The following is a 19651-nucleotide window of genomic DNA, read 5'->3' on the forward strand; positions in this document are numbered from 1 at the left end:
AATAACAGAGAGGGGAAAAGGCTGTATCATTTTTGTTTTTCTTTTAAAATATCGTCAGTGTCATTAACCAACAAAGAAATGCAAATCAGAATCACAATGAGATTCCACTTCATACACACCAGAATGGCTATAAATCAAAAGGATAGCAATAATAAGTTTTGGTGAGGACATGGAAAACTAGAGCCCTCATGCACTGCTGGTGAGAATGAAAACTAGCCACTTTGGAAAACAGTCTAGTAGTTCATCAAAAGTTAAAATTAGATTTAAATATGACCCAGCAATTCCACTCCCAGAGAAAAGCTCATGCTCACACAAAAACTTGTACATAAATATTCACAGCAGCATGATTTATAACAGCAAAAGTGGGGAAAAAAATTTTCCATCAAGTGACAGATGAATAGATAAATAAAATCTGGTATATCTATAATGAAGTACTTTACAAAAATAAAAAAAATGAACTGCTGTATGCTCTAACATGAAAATCTTGAAAATATTATGCTAAGTGAAAAACAACTTGTATGTTCCATTTTAATGAAATATCCAGAATAGGCAAATCTATAGTGATAGAAAAATTAGTAGTTATCTAGGGCTTGGGGTTTGGAGAGTGGAAAATGAAGTCACTGCTATTGGTATAGGATTTTTATTTTTTTGCAGGGGAGTGATGAAAATGTTCTAAAATTAAGTGTGGTAATGGCTATACAACTCTATGAATATATAATAATAAAAAACACTGAACTGTACAACTTTAATGGGTAACTTGTATGGTATATGAATTATATCTCAGCAAAGCTGTTATAAATAGTATCAGCCATAACTGGATCAAGAATTAATATTAATAATAAACAAATTTTCCATTACTGGTTAAATGACTAAATTTTATATTTAAGTTATCTCTAAGTAAAGCTAAAATGCCCCTTACAAAATGATTTCAACTTCCATCAGTGATGAAAAACTAAATATTGTGAAATCTACCTATTGATTCTATATCATTTAATGATATGAAGTGTTTAAGTGAGTGTGAATAAACTACTGCACTACTGAACTTTCCAAAAGTATGAATGCATCTGTCATTCATTTCCAACATCTATGACTTCAAGTAAAACTTATGTAAAGTTATAAACCGTTTTCCCACTTCAGTTTTAAATGTCAAAAGAAATGTAGAAGTCACTCTGTTAGTTTCTATCACTGCCGGAATAAATTATCACAAATTTAGTGGATTAAAAAAAAACTTTAGGTCAGAATTCTAACATGGGTGTCACTGGGCTAAAATCAAGGTGTTGACAGGGCTGTCTGTATTCCTTTCTGGAGGCTCTAAAGGGAGAATCGGTTTGCTCGCCTTTTTCATCTCCCAGAGGCCGCCAACACTCCATGGCTCATGGGCTCCTTCTTCCATCTTCAAAGGCGGCAATACTGCATCTCTCTGACACACGGTCTGTAGTCACATCTCCCTCTTACTTACAGCCAGGAAAGGTCCTCTCCTTTAAGGTACTCAGGTGATTAGATTGGGCCCACATGGATAATCCTGGTTAATCTTCCCATTTTAAGGGCCATAATTTAATATCTGCAAAGCCACTTTGCCATGTAAGGTAACATATTCACAGGTTCTGAGGATCAGGACATGAGTTCAAACAAGATAAAAGTTCTTACCCAAGGCCACATAAAGGGCAATTGGCAGAGTATGGAGTCGAAATCAAATGTACCATGTGAGTCCAAGTACTTTCTACCATACACTAGGCTATCGTATAGGTTTTGATGCTATTTAAAACAGTCAAGAATTTGATTTTGTGCCCTCTACCTTTTAAAGGGAATAATGCTACAAAGGAATTGTCCTAGAGAGGAAAATGTCATTACATTTTAAATGGTTACTTTCTCAATTGTAATTATAAGGCATACCCATATACAAAATATTTCTAATTGAATAAATACAAGGAAGTTATTTAAAAACTCTTAAATCAACCAATACACTGATGATCAGAATTTCCTTAGCACAGAAATAATTTAAAGAGAAATGAGCTGTCTCAAAAAAAACATTCACATCTATTCATCTCAAAAAAATTAAATGGTTGAAATAGAGACTCTTTTTACTAAAGGTGTGCTAATACTCATTAATAATAACTTTAATTGATAAGTGAATCTACATCAAAACTAAATGATTAAGACTTAATTCAATTAACTTCTTTACAAATTTGCCAGGATAGTAATGCAAGACCCTGTTGCCATCAAGAGATGCCTATCATAAAAACATGTTGTAAGGAAGACAGCAGTAAGTATTATGATACCCAAATATGGTTCAAAATTTTTACACTAAATTTTATGCTAAAGACTCCAATGCTTTTACAGTGACTGACTTTAAAAATTTTTACAGTGACTGTTACTTTAAAAATTTCAACTTTCTAATACCCAGGTTTTGGGCAATGAAGGAAAACGAAGACTTTCTCTGCCAGTAGAATACTTTCCTACTAGTAACAGTAAACTTGTAGTCTGTTGCTCACCGCGATCTTCTATTTTTCTTCTTCCATTTGACAACTATCATGTTAACTGCTAGGGCAATTTAACTATACCTCTTATATGGACACTATATTTTCTAATTTATGTTACATTTCCTTAAGGGTCAACTTTCTATCATCCCACTAGGTCCGAGAGGGCATAGAGCACTCCTTCACCTTGGTATTCTATTCATCATACAGTGCCCAATGCCTTACATTATTAGCTGCTCAATAGGGATATGTTGAAAAAAATTAACCTGATCATGATTCAAGAGTAGGACAAGGAGTCATAGGCAAAGACTAGAGAGTACACAAAGACCTGATTCCCAGGCAGCCAATTTTTACTGCTTAACATAGAGAACTATTCAATTCAGGAATAAATATGACCAAAGCACTCACACAAAACTGCCTATAATTTTGACAACTGTGAAGAAAATATAACATAAATTCATGTTTCTATATATTATAAACAAAAGTTCACCTGAAACTACTGTCCCTTTACTGGACTCTGAAGGTTTACCCAAGAGAACAAAATAAGCTAAAATGTCACTGAAGCTGGGAATTATGTTGCATGCATCAGAGGTCATAATCTACCCTTTCAGTGATATGAGATAAAGCTGAAAATTAGAAAAATCAAACCAGATGAAATAAACTGTAGAATTATTGGGATTTCGAAAGATGTAAAAAACAAAACAATTAAGTATTAAAAATAGAATACTGTAAAATCGTAAAATGGACTATGTGATACTAAACAGTGAATGCATCACAGATCAGTAAAACAGCAACCTATAAGGTCAATGGGATTACAAAGTTGTTTTGGCTCAATCCCAAAGAAACAACCTGGAAAGGTAGAAGGAAAAAGACATTATTTGAAACCAGTGGAATGGAAGTACTATAATAAAAATTCATAGTTGAAACATAAGAACCACATAACATTTTAAGAAGTACAAGAAAAAGATTTTTCTTTAAATTCAAATAATGTAGGAATCAAAGGCAAACACTATATCTGAAGTATGGTCATTTTACATTTAAAGGTAGCTAGGTATATAAATTAATTCACTGTCCTATAAAAAGGCTTTCATGCAAGAAAAGAAAAGCAATTCTTCCAGTACAAAAGAAGCTGAATTATATTAGGATAAATGAGATTTCAGTCCCAAAGACTAAGCATTTGCATTCCTACAATAAATGAAAAATATATTAAAAAATTAACCCCAATTATTAATATTGGCTTTCAATGCAGAAATTAAAACTACTAGAGAAAACTACTAGCTTTCTACAGAATGTATAATTAGACATCTGAAAGTTTTTATTCTATAAAGTGATGTTACCATATATACTCAATGTACAGATTTAAAGCATAGGCTCAACCACTAAAAAATAAATGAATTATATCAAAGCTGACTTTTGAAATAGACACTAGCAACGGATGATATAAATTACAGGAATTCTGAAGAATTGCTTAATACAATCAAAATGAAAGGGACTCTCCTGCCAAAGTCTCTAAATAAGAAAAGCCCTATACTCATTTGTGCAGCTTCTGTAAATAAAGCAAGGGAGAAAAAAAGTCACTGGGTTAACCAAGACTTGACATATCATTTATCACGAGAACCTTTATTTTTTAAGATTCTCTACTTGATCTATGTAATGAACTGCCTTATAAGTACGTTTATAAGAAAGAAAAAGAAAAAAGGGAGAAAAAATAAACCTGTGACTCACTCATAAATGAATGGCAAACATGTTCAGCCAGCTAGGAAAGGAGTTAACCCTGTCTCTATTTAAATACTGCTGAACCTGTAAAACGCCCAGGTTCACTTCCTTTGGCCTACAGTAACAGTAGCCTCTCGGTATTTTACAACTTTTCAAGTGACTGTATGTATGCTGTCAAAGATTCGTTTAACCACTTGATCAAGAACTTACTGCATGCCTTGCACAATGCTCAGAGCTAGGAGATTATGGATGAAAAAGACAACATCAAAATCCTCAAGAAGGAAAGAGAAGGATTTTTAAACCTGCAGTTGATTATGCCAGATTGCCTGTGGTCAATCTGACACACACCACCACCACCACCACTCCAGCACCACCACCACAACCACCACCTTACTTACTCTAAGGCTGGAAACCACATTTCCCATAGGCTTCCCTGTACAGTTGCATGTTAGTAACCTCAGATTTAAAACAGATAAGGAAAATGGAGGTCATTTTTCTCAGGGGGTCATGGAAGTCAGATGCTTGAATTTTTCAGATGCTGCAGCCTTATAGACCTTTCCATCAGCTTCCACTCCACAGTTATGGCAGGCTTTGCAGACTTCCCCACAAACTCATTTTTCCACACACTCACAAGTGCTCTTCAGGCTGAGATCTTCACTGTTAAGTTCTCTGACCTAATGTAAGCTGCGACCACCTGCTCAGTGCTTCAGGATAAATATTTCGTTGACAGTGTTTCAGCAGAGCTTGACCAATCTATGTTGACAGCATTCTTGACATCCACATCGCCAGCAATGCCAATAGTGGTATAAACCCCTAATTCTCCACAGAGTGACTTCCATTTTCCTGACCAAACCCTTAGTCACTAAGCTGCTGGAAGCGTGGGAAGCCTCTGATTCTGGCCCAAGGAAAAGAGCCAGGAACAATAACTAGTAATTGCATCTAGAAAGGCAGCATAATAAAGAAGTTAAAAGTATGGGCTCTGGAGCTAGCTAAGTTTGATTCCTGGCTCTACCACTTAGAAGCTCTACGTCCTTAGGCAAGTTACTTAAACTCTGCCTCAATTCCTCATCTGTAAGGCAATGATATTAATAATTACTTCATAGAATAGTTATGACAAGTGGATTAATACAAAATACACAGTCAATAAAGAAAAGGCAAATAAAAATATGCTTTTCAACCCTTATCCTTTAGACTTGGTCCTCCTATTTGCCTCCAGTAATAAAATAGAGTATAATGGCCTGTGAGGCACTGAAATACTGGAGATGGGATGTTTACAAACCAGTCTTAGATGTTACAAAGTGATATCTCTGGAGCAGAAAACAATGTGTGAAGAATTTTCTAAAACCAGGTCATTTCTCTTTTACTTATTAATACTTGTATATGTCTGTTACTTGAACTATCCCCATACTACTTATCCATATGGCTCACTGATAATTTTTTTTTAACTTTTTGACAGATACACCAAAAGAAATGTAAGATAATCAAAGTTCAAATATGTACCTTTGTGTTAAAGACAGATTCAAGCCATGTGAATTTGGGTTGGGGGAGGGGAACGGTGGCAGGCAAGTCAAAGGAAACTATATTTTTTAACTCCTTACAACTAAAAAGTATTTACATATTACTTTTATAGTTAAAATTTAATTTAAAAATAATTCTGACATTCAGAATGATAAATTGGAAAAAAAAATGATGGTAACCCAACAATTAAATATAAGATAACATTAAAATACGAATCAGAGAGAATCTGTATGTTTGTATAGGCAGAGTATTTTCAAAAAGTATAGTCTTTTCATTTTTACACGTAGATATAACCCAACAATTAAATATAAGATAACATTAAAATACGAATCAGAGAGAATCTGTATGTTTGTATAGGCAGAGTATTTTCAAAAAGTATAGTCTTTTCATTTTTACACGTAGATATAGCTCTTTTAACACTATTTTCAACACTAAATCTTTAGTGCTATAATTTTTTTCAAGTAACTTTTCTGGCTAATCTTTTTACCACCTTTGGGTAGAAAAAAATCTAGGGGAAAAAAGTAATAATAGGAATATTCACTCTGAAAAGCATCCATATCTTATTGAATTTTCTGTATCAAAATATGCTGTATTCATTCAGATTTCTATAAATCCTTATTAAGGAAACCAGAGTAGAATGAAATGAAAAATGACTTTCCTCAGTATTCAATAATAAAAATATAGTAAGGATTGCTGAAGTATTCTATTCTCCATTGCACTCTCTAGACATGATAAATGGAAACTGCCTGTCAGCAGGAAACAGTGGGTGCCATTCTTCTAACAGTAGTCTTGTTTGGCTCAAAGCAGGCGTTGGAGCACAAAGATTGAGTCTATGGGCCTAGCCCATTCCTCTACACACTGATCAAACCGTATGAATAAATCAAAAAAGCTAAGGTGCTATAAGCCAAACGTTTTAGGTCCATTTGGAGTGACTAATTAGGAAAGAAAAAAAAAAGAAAAAAGAAAACCACTACATACTTTTCCATCTTTACTCTCAATACAAAAGCATACTCCCCCCACCCCTGCCCCCACAGCAGGTTTCATAGTATTCACAATCTGGAGGAAAAAAGCAAACCAACATAGAACAGGAAAATAAACATATGCTGGTGGCTAATATATACGCATGCTGTCAGTGTACTTACTGATTTGCTACTTCTAATCTTTTTCTTTTCTATTTGATTTTTTTTAACATCAATTTCCTCAAGGTAGAATAACCTTCAAACATTTTATTAACTTCTACGCTATTGCACTGTGATTGCCAATGCTCTTACACAAGCTTGAAAAGGAAAACTATTCACTTTCAATTGAAAGTACAAAGAAAAAGAGTGTTGAATCTAATATTTAATGTGAATTAACTCAGTTATGCAAGGCAGTAAGTGGATATGTGCCTGCATTCGCATACGTAACACTAAGCTGTGAAAACACACATGAACATTCTGGTATCAGATTAGAGCACCCCATTTCCAACTATGCTTGCTACCTGATAACCAAAGGTTTTACTACAACTCTATTTGTACCTCAACTAAATGTTCTTCCACAGATCTCAGAAAAGACACGAGTTCTTAATCAGCTTATCTGGGTTCAATTCCTATGTGCTTACTATCTATAAGATCATAGGTAAATTATCAAAACTTTCTGTGTTTCAGGTTCATTTTGAGTAAAATAGACGTTATAATAGATAAACACTAACTTATTTTTTTCAAGGAGGTTGTAGGGTGGAGGATTAGTACACTGTGTGGCATATGATGAGTCATCAACAAATGTTAGGTATTATTATTATTAAATCATCTTATATAAAGGTAAACTAACCCTCCACAAACTAACCCTTCTGACTTATCTACCTTTGAAAAATGAAATAAAGTATAAAATATGCCATGGTCAAGAAGTAGTAAGAAATATCAAGTAATAAAAAGGTTGGTTTATTAGCAGTATGGATAAACAGAAGTTAAATTAATAGCAGCAATATACCAGAATTTATTCAAATATCCCAACATATGAATCTCTTTCTTTGCCCTTTAAATCTCTCACTACCACCATGATTTTACTTTTTAAAATATAGATGCAAAGTATAAAAACTGAGAAAGTTATAGCAGGGGGTATGGGAAACTATTCCATAAAAGTGGAACTGCATTCAACAGAAATCCTGATCAGTTTGTGTTTTTGATGGTCTTGGACAACTCCAAAGAAATAGCCCTTTCAAAAAGATTAAAGTGCTGTGTGCTTACTTACACTGTAAAGTCGGAATTTTTAAAAATAAAATTATTCTAGCACAATGCTAATTCACATATCCCACAAAATTGATTATTAAAACAAGAGAATTATTATTTTTACTAGTATGAAATAACCCCAAACTACTTTTCTAAAAATTGTGCTATCATTATAACCCAAGGGAACATAACAGATTTAACCAAAATGGAGAAAATTATAGAACAAATGATCATTTTAACAGTTTTTTGATGGATATATTATTTTGAAATAAGAAACTGAAGTTTAGAGTATGTCATAAATTCCCTATGTCACAAAGGTAAAATTTTCTTCAAAATTTTGATGGAATAATATTGACTATTGTGAAATGAACTACACTTTGATCAATAATGGCAGGAAAAATATAAATTGACAAAAGCAAAAACAGTATTATAAGAAATTTAAAGATGGACCATCCCACAATGTAATATATGTACTTAAAAAAAGTGTGAAGAGGAAGATACTAGAAACAACAATTAATAAAGGGAGAGATAAATCAGTGATTTATTGTGAATGGTACTTGGTTATACAAATTAGCAGGCAGTTATATAGCTGGATTCCCATAATTAATAGTGTATCAAGATAATAAACTAGTGCTCCTCATTGTAACCATACCATCTAATAATTTAAAATGTTACTACAACTGTGAAACAGAAATGATAGATAAAAAATGAAAGTGACAAAAGGAGTTCAGCCTAAATGGTAAGATCAAGATCAAAATGATCCATCATTCTCTTCTGCATTTGTCATCTTACATTCCTCGATCCAGTACCTGACCAAACAAACATGCTCTTCAAAGGTTTTTTGAATTCTGTGTAGACTGTTGGAGGGAAGAAGGAAGGAAAAAAAGTAATAGTAATAACAAATGTTATCCAGATAGTTATTTTCAAATTTTAGTCTGTATAAAAATAAACCTAAGGGGCCGGCCCGGTGGCTCAGGTGGTTGGAGCTCCGTGCTCCTAACTCTGAAGGGTGCCAGTTCGATTCCCACATGGGCCAGTGGGCTCTCAACCACAAGGTTGCCAGGTTCGATTTCCCACAAGAGATGGTGGGCTGCGCCCCCTGCAACTAATGATTGAACAAGGCACTTTGAGCTGAGCTGCCACTGAGCTCCTGGATGGCTCAATGGGTTGGAGCGTGGGCTCTCAACCACAAGGTTGCCAGTTCGATTTCCCGCAAGGGATGGTGGGCTGCACCCCCTACAACTAGCAACGGCAACTGGACCTGGAGCTGAGCTGCGCCCTCCACAACTAAGACTGAAAGGACAACAACTTGGAAAAAATCCTGGAAAAATACACACTATTCCCCAATAAAGTCCTGTTCCCCTTCCCCAATGAAATCTAAAAAAATAAAAATAATTTAAAAAAATACACCTAAGAAGTCTGCTTAACCCAACTCTCTAATTCTAATTCATCAGCTCTAGGATGGGTCCAAAGTCTACATTTCAACAAACAACCCGGGTGATCCTGATGCAAGTCATCTGGAACACCATTTCCAAGGATAGTACTCTGTGCTATGATAAAAAATGTGCCTTGTGCTCTTTGATCAAATTAAATATTTGATAAAATTAAATTACAAAAGAGAAAAATAAGGAAAAACAATCATTTTTCTAAACAGTAGTATTTCTCAGAGCTTCAATATGCATTTGAATTCCCCCAAGAGAGAAAAAACCGTATTTCCTAAAATTGCTCACCATGGAATCCTTTCTTGTGTTTTACCCACAAATATCTACAAGAAGATTAAAACTTTTACACAACTAGTGTAATCATGATGGTAGTGAGACAGAGAATAAGATGAAAGCAATTGGGCTAAATTAGAAAATTTAAAAGCTTCCTTATAATTCTAATTCTAAAAAATAGGATCCTCTTTTATCTTAAATAACACTAAACTATGGGCACATAAATATCACTATAATGTGTACAAAATATCCCTCTGCATAACTCCAAAGGTAAAGAGGATAATACTGGCCGTAAGGATTTCTTTAAACAATAAAGAAACTAGAAAAAACAAGTTTCATAAGAGGATAACCTTTGTAGATATAGACATATATAAAGTCATAACAGCTTTTCTCTAAGATCTTAAGAACAGTTGCAGATATTGGCATCAAACAGTCACAGAAAATATGTTAGAAATAGAAACAAGAAGGCTTAAAGAAGTAAAATCCTCTCTAGTTCATTTGTAAACAAAATATATTTGTGAAGCCCCCCAAAAAAGTGTTATACCAGTGAAAACTATAAATAAAACTATGTCAAGTTGAGAGCACCCAAAAGTAATTAGTTCAATTATCTAAGAGATAACAATTCCCAGATATGTCTCATCAATTTCAAATGAGTCCATCACACAAAACTGAATGAAATAATCTAAGCGACTTCTCTTAAATGAGATCTTTTACGTGATTATAGTGGGTTACTACAGATTAAATAAAACTTTTTCTTTAAGGAATAAAATAAAGACTTTCTAAAACTAAACAGATAACAAAACAAATAATGACAACTATCCCAAAAATATCTTTACATCTCCCTCAGGCGAAGGCAGATTTTTGTAAAGTACTGGCTTTGGCTCAAGGTAATAAAGTAAAAAAAATGGTATCTGGGGTTGATAACTACAAGCCAGATCTCATGGGTTTGAAGCAGAAATTCACACTGTTTGTGTAATGGAAAAGACACACATGCCAAGCTTTTATTCAAAATAGTCTTAGGTTTGTAGGGCTCCTAGGCATTCTGGTAATAATAATATAAATGTTTTCTGGAAAAAATTCTTTAAACGCTGACCTCACAGCATTTTCAATGCAAAATAGGCTTGATAGAAAAACTAGAAAAGACTTGCATATACATTTCCTAGAAGAAGAAATACAACTGACCAAAAATATATAAATAGATGCTCAACGTCATTACTTTTGAAGGAAATGCAAAATAAAGTGACTATATACTATTTTATATGTATCACATTGGAAAGCATTAGAACATTGGACAAAAGATTGGAAGCAACAGTATCATTATTCATTGCTAGTATGAGTGCAAACTCTTTTGGAAAACGTCAGAATTATCTTGCAAAACAGAAGATGCAAATATCCTACAGCTAAGCAAATCCACACCTTGGTACATACTAACAACACTCCTTGTTACCATGCTGCAGAAAACATTTACAAAATACTCAAAACAGTTGTTTATAAAAGAAAAAATATGGAAATAGCAAAGCTGACAATCTACAGAACAAAAGATAAGTAATAATCTATTATTTCAAAAAAATAATACGCTTTCAAGAAAATAAATGAACTACAACTACACAGATCAGCAAGTATGAATCAAATCAATATAATGTTGGTCAAAGGATCAAGTAACAGAAGAAAAAAGTTTGACTCCATTCATACAAAATTCAAAAGCAGCAATACTGTGTTTCATGTGTGAACATATATATTCGTAGTGTAATTAAAAAGAAGATAATGAGAAATATAGAAGTGAGGAAGGAAGTGACCTCTGGGCTAAATGGATGTGGATGTGATTACCGAGGAATTCAAAGGGGACTTCAAAGGCTTTGGTAATGTTACATTTTTTAAGTAGGTTGGTACTTTCATTATATTAATAACGCTGTTCACTATTATCTTGCTTTAAGTTGAATATATAAACTATAAATTCTCAGATTATATGTGGTATATGTCATAATGTATAACAAGAAACTCTTAAAAATAACCAATAGCAATATACACATTTCTTTCTTTGGCTCTCGAGTATATGTTCACCCTTTGTCTTTCTCAGCTCTCAAATTCTGGCCTCAGAATTTTGTGGTGATTATGATAAAAAGGGAATAAATTACCGTGTTTCTTATTGGAATCTTCTTGGGTTCGGGAGGCATATCCTGTGGAACAAATTTCACTGGTTCCTTAATCTGTCTCCTTGATCGTTTGGTCCCATCTGGTAAGGTTTCCATAGCCATGTCTGCTTCCATGTCACTGCTCCCTGCTTGGTCACATTCAGAACACTGCCTACATTTAAAAAAAAAAAGTTCATACATTTATTTTTACCTTCTAGTGTTAGCATTGGTTTCCATAAATGCAAAATTCATGTATATGTTAAGAATATATAAAAATATACACGGGCATTTGTCACCACAGCGTATTAATGACTATACATACAGAAAGGCATGTGCACGCCTATAAGAATGACAACAGTAAGTAGATAAAGCAATTCCATGTCTAAGTGAACCAACATAAGAGATTCAGCACTGATTAAAAAAGTAGTTTCCCTTTGGAATTCATGACTTTTTCTTAAGAGACATGTACTGTGACATCTGAAAATCAAAGTCATTCGTTAACCCTGAATCTACTCTTATCACAGCTATGTTTCTTAACCTTAGTTAATGACAAGCCGTGTTAAATATACCAACTAAGAAAACTCTGCAGAAACAGATTCTAAGAAGTACTGAAAAAAATAAATGGGTCATTTTAATTAGTGGCCCATACTACTTATAAAAGAAGAAATATAAACAAAATTAAAAGAATTTAAAGCAGCATTAAAAAAAAATATGGGGGAAAAGATGGCAGAGCAGTAGGAATCTATTTCTCCACATAGAAAACGACAGCACTGGCAGAATCTGCCTGATGTAATTCTTTTGGAACTCTGGAATCTATTGAAGGCTTGCAACTTTCAGGGAAAGGTTTGCACAGGTAAACGGATGTGAATTTTGGTCAATTTCAGCTCTTAGCACAATAGCGGCTACCCAACCCCACGTCAAGCCAAGTGTCAGGCAGTTGTGCACATATTCCTACACTAGCTTGCAGACAGTTGGTAGGAGCCAGCATGGGCAACACGAACCCTGTCCTTCAAATATTGGGGATCTGTGCTCTGATCACTGATTGCTGCTTTTGATCACAGAAGTACAGACAAAGAAGTGGGTGACCTCCCCTATTATTGCAAGTCCCCCTCCCCAATCTAAACTGACTTCCACAACTTAAAAGACTAGCACCCTTTTTACCCACTCCCCACATTCATTTTTCTTTTCTTCCCCTTTTGGGAGCTAGACATTAAAAACTAAACCATTAAAAAATAAGTGCATAAATGAGAAAAATTAGAAAGTGACTATGTTTTCCCAGGGAAAAGCTCAGAAAAAACATGAGAAGATCTTAAGTTTACACCTCAGGCTAATCCTCAGCACAGAGATAACCCACTACAATAAAAACAAACAAACAAATAAGTTTTTTAAAAAATCACAAAACACAACAAACCCTGGGAATAGAAGAGAATCTCATTTCCTGAGTTACCACATTATTAAATTCAAAATCCAGTTTTTGACAAAAACCAAAAGGCATACAAATGAACAGAAAAGTATGGTCCACTTAAGGGGAAAAAATAAGTAAACAGAAACTGTGTAGCAAGACTTAATGGCAGATCTGTAAGACTTTAAAATAACTGTTATAAACATGCTCAGTGAACTAAAGGAGGTTGCAAACAAAGTCAAGAAAACAATGTATGAACAAAATGGAAATATCAATAAAGAAATAGAAAACCTAAAAATAAACCAAAAAAATTCTGGAGCTGAAAAGTATAATAACTAAAATGAAAAATTCACTAAGGGGATTACAAGGAGGATCTGAGCAGGCAGAAGAATCAGTGCACTTGAAGACATGGCAATGGAAATTATCGAGACTAAGGAACAGAAAGAAAAAAGGATGAAGGAAAAAGGGAAACGAGCCAAAGGGACATATGGGACATTGACAAATAAATCAACATTTGCATTGTGGAAGTCCCAGAAGAAGAGACATAGAGGCAGAGACAATGTTTGCATTAAAACTTCCCAAATATGATGGAAGACATGAACATACACATCCAAGAAGTTCAATGAATACCAAGTAAGCTAAACTCTGAGTCCCACACCAACACCATTATAATAAAATTTTCCAAAGAGAAAGACACAGAGTGAATCTTTAAATCAGAAAGAGAGAAGTTAACAATCATTACATACAAGGAATTCTCAATAAGAGTATCAGCAGATTTATCATCAGAAACTTTGGAGGCTAGAAGGCACTGGATCAATTTATTCAAAGTGTTAAAAGGAAGTGGGGGGTACTGTCAAAGAAGAACCCCATGCTCAGTAAAACTGTCCTTCAAAAGTGAGGGAGAAATTAAGGTATCCCCAAACAAACAAACGCTGAGGAAGTTTGCTACCACTAGGCCTGACCTTTAATATATTCTGAAGAGAATTCTGCAAGGTGAAAAAAAAAGAACACTAGACAGTAACTCAAAGCTGTAAGGATAAATGACGATCTCAGTAAAGGTTAATACATGGTCAATTATAAAAGCTAGTATTATTGTAACAATGGTTTTTAACTACAATTTGTTTTTTTACATGATACAAGAGACTAATACATTACAAAAAATTATTACCCTAAAAGCTAGTGCTATGTGACTCTGGCTTGTTAAGTCCACATGTTGAAGGATTTCAATGCACATTTCTCCAAAGAAGATACACAAATGGCGAATAAGCACATGAAAAGATGCTCAACACTACTAATCATTAGGGAAATGAAAATCAAAACTACAATGAGATGCCACCACATGTCCACATTAAGATGACTACTATTTGAAAATAGAAACACACACAGAAAATAACAAGTGATGGTGAGGGGTGGAGAAATTGGAACCCTCGTGCACTGCTGACGGGTATGTAATGGTACAGCCACTTCAGAAAACAGTGTAGTGGTTCCTCAAAAAATTAAAAATAGAATTACAATATCATCCACCAATTCCAATTCTGGGTACATGCCCAAAAGCATTGAAAACTGAGTCTGAAAAAGGTATTTGTAAACCCATGTTCATCGCAGCCCTTTTCACAACAGCTGAAATGTGGGAGCTACCCGAATATCCACTGACAAATGAATGGATAAGCAAAATGTGGTATATACAGAGGGTGCCAAAAAAATGTATACACCTTTTAAGAAAGGAAAAAACTATTAAAGTTGTAATACTCAATATACACTGATAACAAAAGATGAATCCAAGTCATGTTTGACTTCTGCAATTACAAGAGGTGCTCAAAGTGGTTACTATCAGCATCCGGACACTTCTGATTATGGTGAACTACTGCTTGAGAAATGTTAACCAATGTGTCCATTTGTATGCCTTTTGTTGGCACCCCTGGTACATACAATGGACTATGATTCAGCTTTAAAAAAAGAAATTCTCCACTATGCTACAACATGAATGAACCTCGTGGACATTATACTGAGTGAAATAAGCCAGTTACAAAAAGACAAATACTGTATGATTCCAACTAGATGAGTTAAAGTAATAAAAATCAGAGTCAGAAAATAGAAGAGTGGTTACCAGGGGTTGCAGGGAGGGAGCAGTGGGAGTTACTGTTTAATGGGTACAAAATTATAGTTTTACAAGATAAAAAACACTAGAGAGATGGATGGTGGTCACGGTTGGACATTATTAATGTATTTAATACCACTGAAATGTACCACAAAAATAATTAAGATGGTAAATTTTATGTTATGTGTATTTTGCCTCAATAAAAAAATCTGAAAAACACGTATGAATAACACTAAAACAGAAACATCAGTCTAGATCAGTGCTGTCCAACAGAACTTTATATGATGTTTGAATTATCTCTCCCTGCACTGTCCAGTACAGTAGCCACTAATTATATAGCTGCTGAGCACTTATAATGTGGCTAATGTGACTGAGGAACTGATTTTAAATTTAAATTTTAATTAATTCAAATAGCTACACGTGACTAGTGGCTAACAGTTGGACAGCAGAAGTCTACACAATGACTGCTGGATATCTTTATAATGAAAATATAAAAGCCCATTTCAAAAATTCGTAACAAGTTGCTAAAAGTAAATTTTCCTCATATATTTTATTCAAATTTAAAAGACTAAATAGAAAGTAATTCTCCAAAAGTCCAATTTATAAGTATTCTCTTTATAAAAATGATCGTAATATATAAAATTATATTTGATATTTAGTTTACATGTGTTGATGGGACTAATAATTCTCTTGTCAAGTATTTTCAAAGATCTCTTATCATTTGAATCCACGCACCAACAGTATTCACACCTCTTACTCATTAATACAGTAAACTTAATAACAAACTAATATTTATTTTTAAAAAGTAACAGCTTTAAATTTTGAACTCCCATAACAGAGGTAAATATTAAGTGCCACTTGTGTTGCTAATACAAATACATTAATTGCTAAAATGCAAATTAGTATTTAAGACATTACTTTTAATATCTTAAAATTCCCATTTATTTAAACAAAACTATTGAGCAGAAATTTTAACACTAAAAACATTGAACAATAAAAGAAAAACAAGGAAGTAATTTACCATGTGTTAGTTAAAATATTTCCTATATCTACTGCTAGAACAACCAAGCACTTTATTCCTTGGAATCATAGATCACCATCAAAATAAAAACACAACTAAAGTGTAATACACTAAATCGCTCCTGTTTTTTCCCACATGAAAAGATTAAAGGCTCGTCTGAGAAGTAAATACCTTACAGAATCTTTTAATCGAAATGATGAGTATGTTTTGAAATAATCTAGTGAATCTGAGTTCACTTTTTCTAAAACTAGAAAGGCGATTTGTATAAAAAGAATACTATATCCATTCCAAAGTTTTCCACGTCCTATATTCTTCCTATATAGAATCAGCCTGTTAAAATTTGAACATCTGTCTCTCCCTTGAACTAAAATTAAGGAAAAGATAAAACTCATCATAGGTATCATAAGCTTTCATCAAACATCTGTAATGACTCAATACGTGTTAATTTAATGGAAAATAATAAAGAAACATATGTCAAATGTTTCTAGATTTGCAAAGAATAGATGAACTTAAATATAACTAGCACAAATGACAAATACCAGAAGTAAAGCCTTTAGTGACACTAATTTAGAAATAAAATATTAAATTACAAATAAAAGCACCAATGTGGAGGCAAATTCTTGATAAATTCATTCAAGTTCAAAACAAAGCATTTGTGAAATTCTTATAATAAAGCAAAAGAGAATTATAAACACACTAGACAGAATTCATGCCTTAAGAACCCACTGCTAAGATAACAAAATAGCCTCAATCAACTTAAAATTCATTTCTTAAAAAAAACCTTACAGCTTTATTCATGTACTACTATAATAAACATTTATGTCTGAAATGTTCTCACCACAGAAAAAGAAAATTGTAACAATATAAGGTGATGGATATGTTAGATTATGGCGATTATTTCACAATGTATACATATATCAAACCATATATCAATTAAAAATATATACAATTTTTAATTGTCAATTATGACTCAATAAAGTTGGAAAAATATTTACAAAAGTATCAACTAAAGTGTACCAAACTTAATTATGAAGCAATATAACACTTCATCGTACACTGCTGAAATGAAGCCAAACCATTTCTAACATCTAAATCCCTTCCATTTTACTTACCAGTAACTGTTTTTGGTCTTTCTTGGCATCCTTGTAAGAGGAGGGTCGAGACACCCAAGATGGTAATGCAATTTACATGTATCACACAATAAAAGAAGATGCTGATCATGGTTCTTCTTACAAATTCCACAACTTTGAATAAAGGAAGTAAATAAAGTATTAGAAAAATAATCATAGTTAATTCATAGTATATTTTTTTAAATTTTAAACTAATATTGAATGTCAACAATAATTAAAAAATAAAAATTAAAAAAACAGCAACAATGAGGTATTTATTAGCCTAACTAAATATTAAAACATACTTCAGCAAAGTCGCAATAATTAAAACAGCCTGGTAATGGTGAATGAATAGTTAGTTAGATGAACAGAATAGAATGAAAAAATCTAGAAATAAACTCAATTGCATATAGAAATATAGTATATGATAAAGGTAGTACCTCAAATCCCTGGACTACAATTAAACTTTTTAATAAATGGTGTTAGGACAAGTAGATAAAATCAGATCTATACTTTACACAAATGCAAGAATAAATTCCAAGTGGATCAAGAGTCTAAGCAAAGAACATGAAAACTATGCAAGTAGAAGAAAATATGGGTGAATTCCTCTACAATTTGTGCATAAAAAAGGCATTCTGTCACTAAAGATCCAAATGCAATAAAAAAATGATAAATTTGAAAAAAAAATTTCACCCCAATTTAATTATTTTGTTGAAATCAAATGTTTTTTCATAAGATATTTTTTTATAATGTCAACGAATTATTTATTCTAAATGCTTGAGAATGTAGAAAAATAGCTTGGATCTAGTATAAATTTATTGCTAGAGTCGAACCTTTCAGAGAGGGGCATATGTAAGATATATATTCTCAAAAACTGATAAAAATATGACTAATAAAATAGAAATAACTATATCTATCAACAATTACTTTAAATGTAAATGGATTAAATGCTCCAATCAAAAGACGTAGGGTGGCTAATGGACAAGAAAAAAAATCCCCTTACATATGCTGCCTACAAAAGACTCACTTCAGATTGAAAAGATAGACTGAAAGTAAAGGGATGGAAAAAGGAATTTCATAAAAATGGAAACAAAAAATACTTATGCCACAGAAAATAGATTTTAAAACAAAGGCTATAACGACAAACAAAGATGGACCCAGTAATCCCACTTCTTCTAAGAAGAAGAAACCCAAATGCTACTTCAAAGGGACACGTGCATCCATATGTTCATTGCAGCATTATTTATAGTAGCCAAGATATGGAGGCAACCTGAGTGTCCATCAAGTGATGAAAAGGTAAAGAAGAGGTAGTACATATATATACAATTGAATATTAGCCATAAAAAGAATGAAATCTTGACATCTGCAACAACATAGGTGGACCTAGAGGCCATTTTCCTGAGCGCAGTAAGTTAGACAGAGATAGACAAATGTCATATGATTTCACTTATATGTGAAATTTAAAGAACAGAATAAGCAAACAAACAAAACAAACAAGCTCATAGATACAAGAGCATTTTGATGGCTGCCAAGTTGGAGAGGGTAGAGAGGATGGATGAAGGTGAGGGAGGGAATTAAGAGGTACAAATTGGTAGTTACAAAATAGTTATGGGGATTTAGAGTATAGCATAGGGGATATAGTCAGTAGTATTGTAATAACTATGCATGGTCTCAGGTTTTTGGGGTACTAGATTTATTGGGGTGATCACTTTGTAAATTATATAAATGTCTAATCACTATGTTGTACTCCTGAAACTAATATAATGTTTTATGTCAACTGTAATTGAAAAATAAGAATTTAAAAACAGAAATATATATTCATAATATCATCTCTATCTTAATTTTAATTCTCACTTAAAACATAGTTAACATTAGCTCCATTTTTCTCTAGAAACAAATTATTAAAATAATTTTCCAATGTTCTGCTTCTCTAACACTACAAAAGAAGTGATTTTACAAACAGAATTCAGTTTATTTTCTACCATTAATCATAAACATTTCAAAGAGCCTTCAACATGTAAATAAGCTACATATATAATTCGCTTTTCAAAACTAGACTCAGTCTTAAAAATATATTATTAATATTTATTGAAGAAAATGGAGAGTTTTACTATTGCTGTTACTGTTAGTTTAGATTTTTGTTTTTTTCTAAGGAATCTAACTTTTCTTATGCAAAAAGGTAACTTTACTACTGAGAACATAAGCACCAAGACCTGAAAATCTAGGGTATGTTTATATTGAGAATGCAAAAACTGA

General features: G+C 33.0%; 1 protein-coding gene across 10 annotated transcripts in view; it reads right to left on the minus strand.

Moving 5' to 3' along the window:
- Positions 1-19651, minus strand: part of PHF14 (PHD finger protein 14) — a 175300-nt gene that overhangs the window by 109815 nt on the left and 45834 nt on the right. For all 10 annotated transcript variants that reach the window (XM_033088431.1, XM_033088440.1, XM_033088430.1 and 7 more), the window contains exons 13-14: positions 17399-17530; positions 11769-11937 (exon numbers count right to left, since the gene is read on the minus strand). In XM_033088431.1, coding sequence (XP_032944322.1) covers positions 11769-11937; positions 17399-17530 — 301 coding nt within the window. The remainder of the gene's footprint in view (positions 1-11768; positions 11938-17398; positions 17531-19651) is intronic.

This window comes from Rhinolophus ferrumequinum, chromosome 20 (assembly GCF_004115265.2).
Source record: "Rhinolophus ferrumequinum isolate MPI-CBG mRhiFer1 chromosome 20, mRhiFer1_v1.p, whole genome shotgun sequence".
NCBI classification, from domain to species: Eukaryota; Metazoa; Chordata; class Mammalia; order Chiroptera; family Rhinolophidae; genus Rhinolophus; species Rhinolophus ferrumequinum.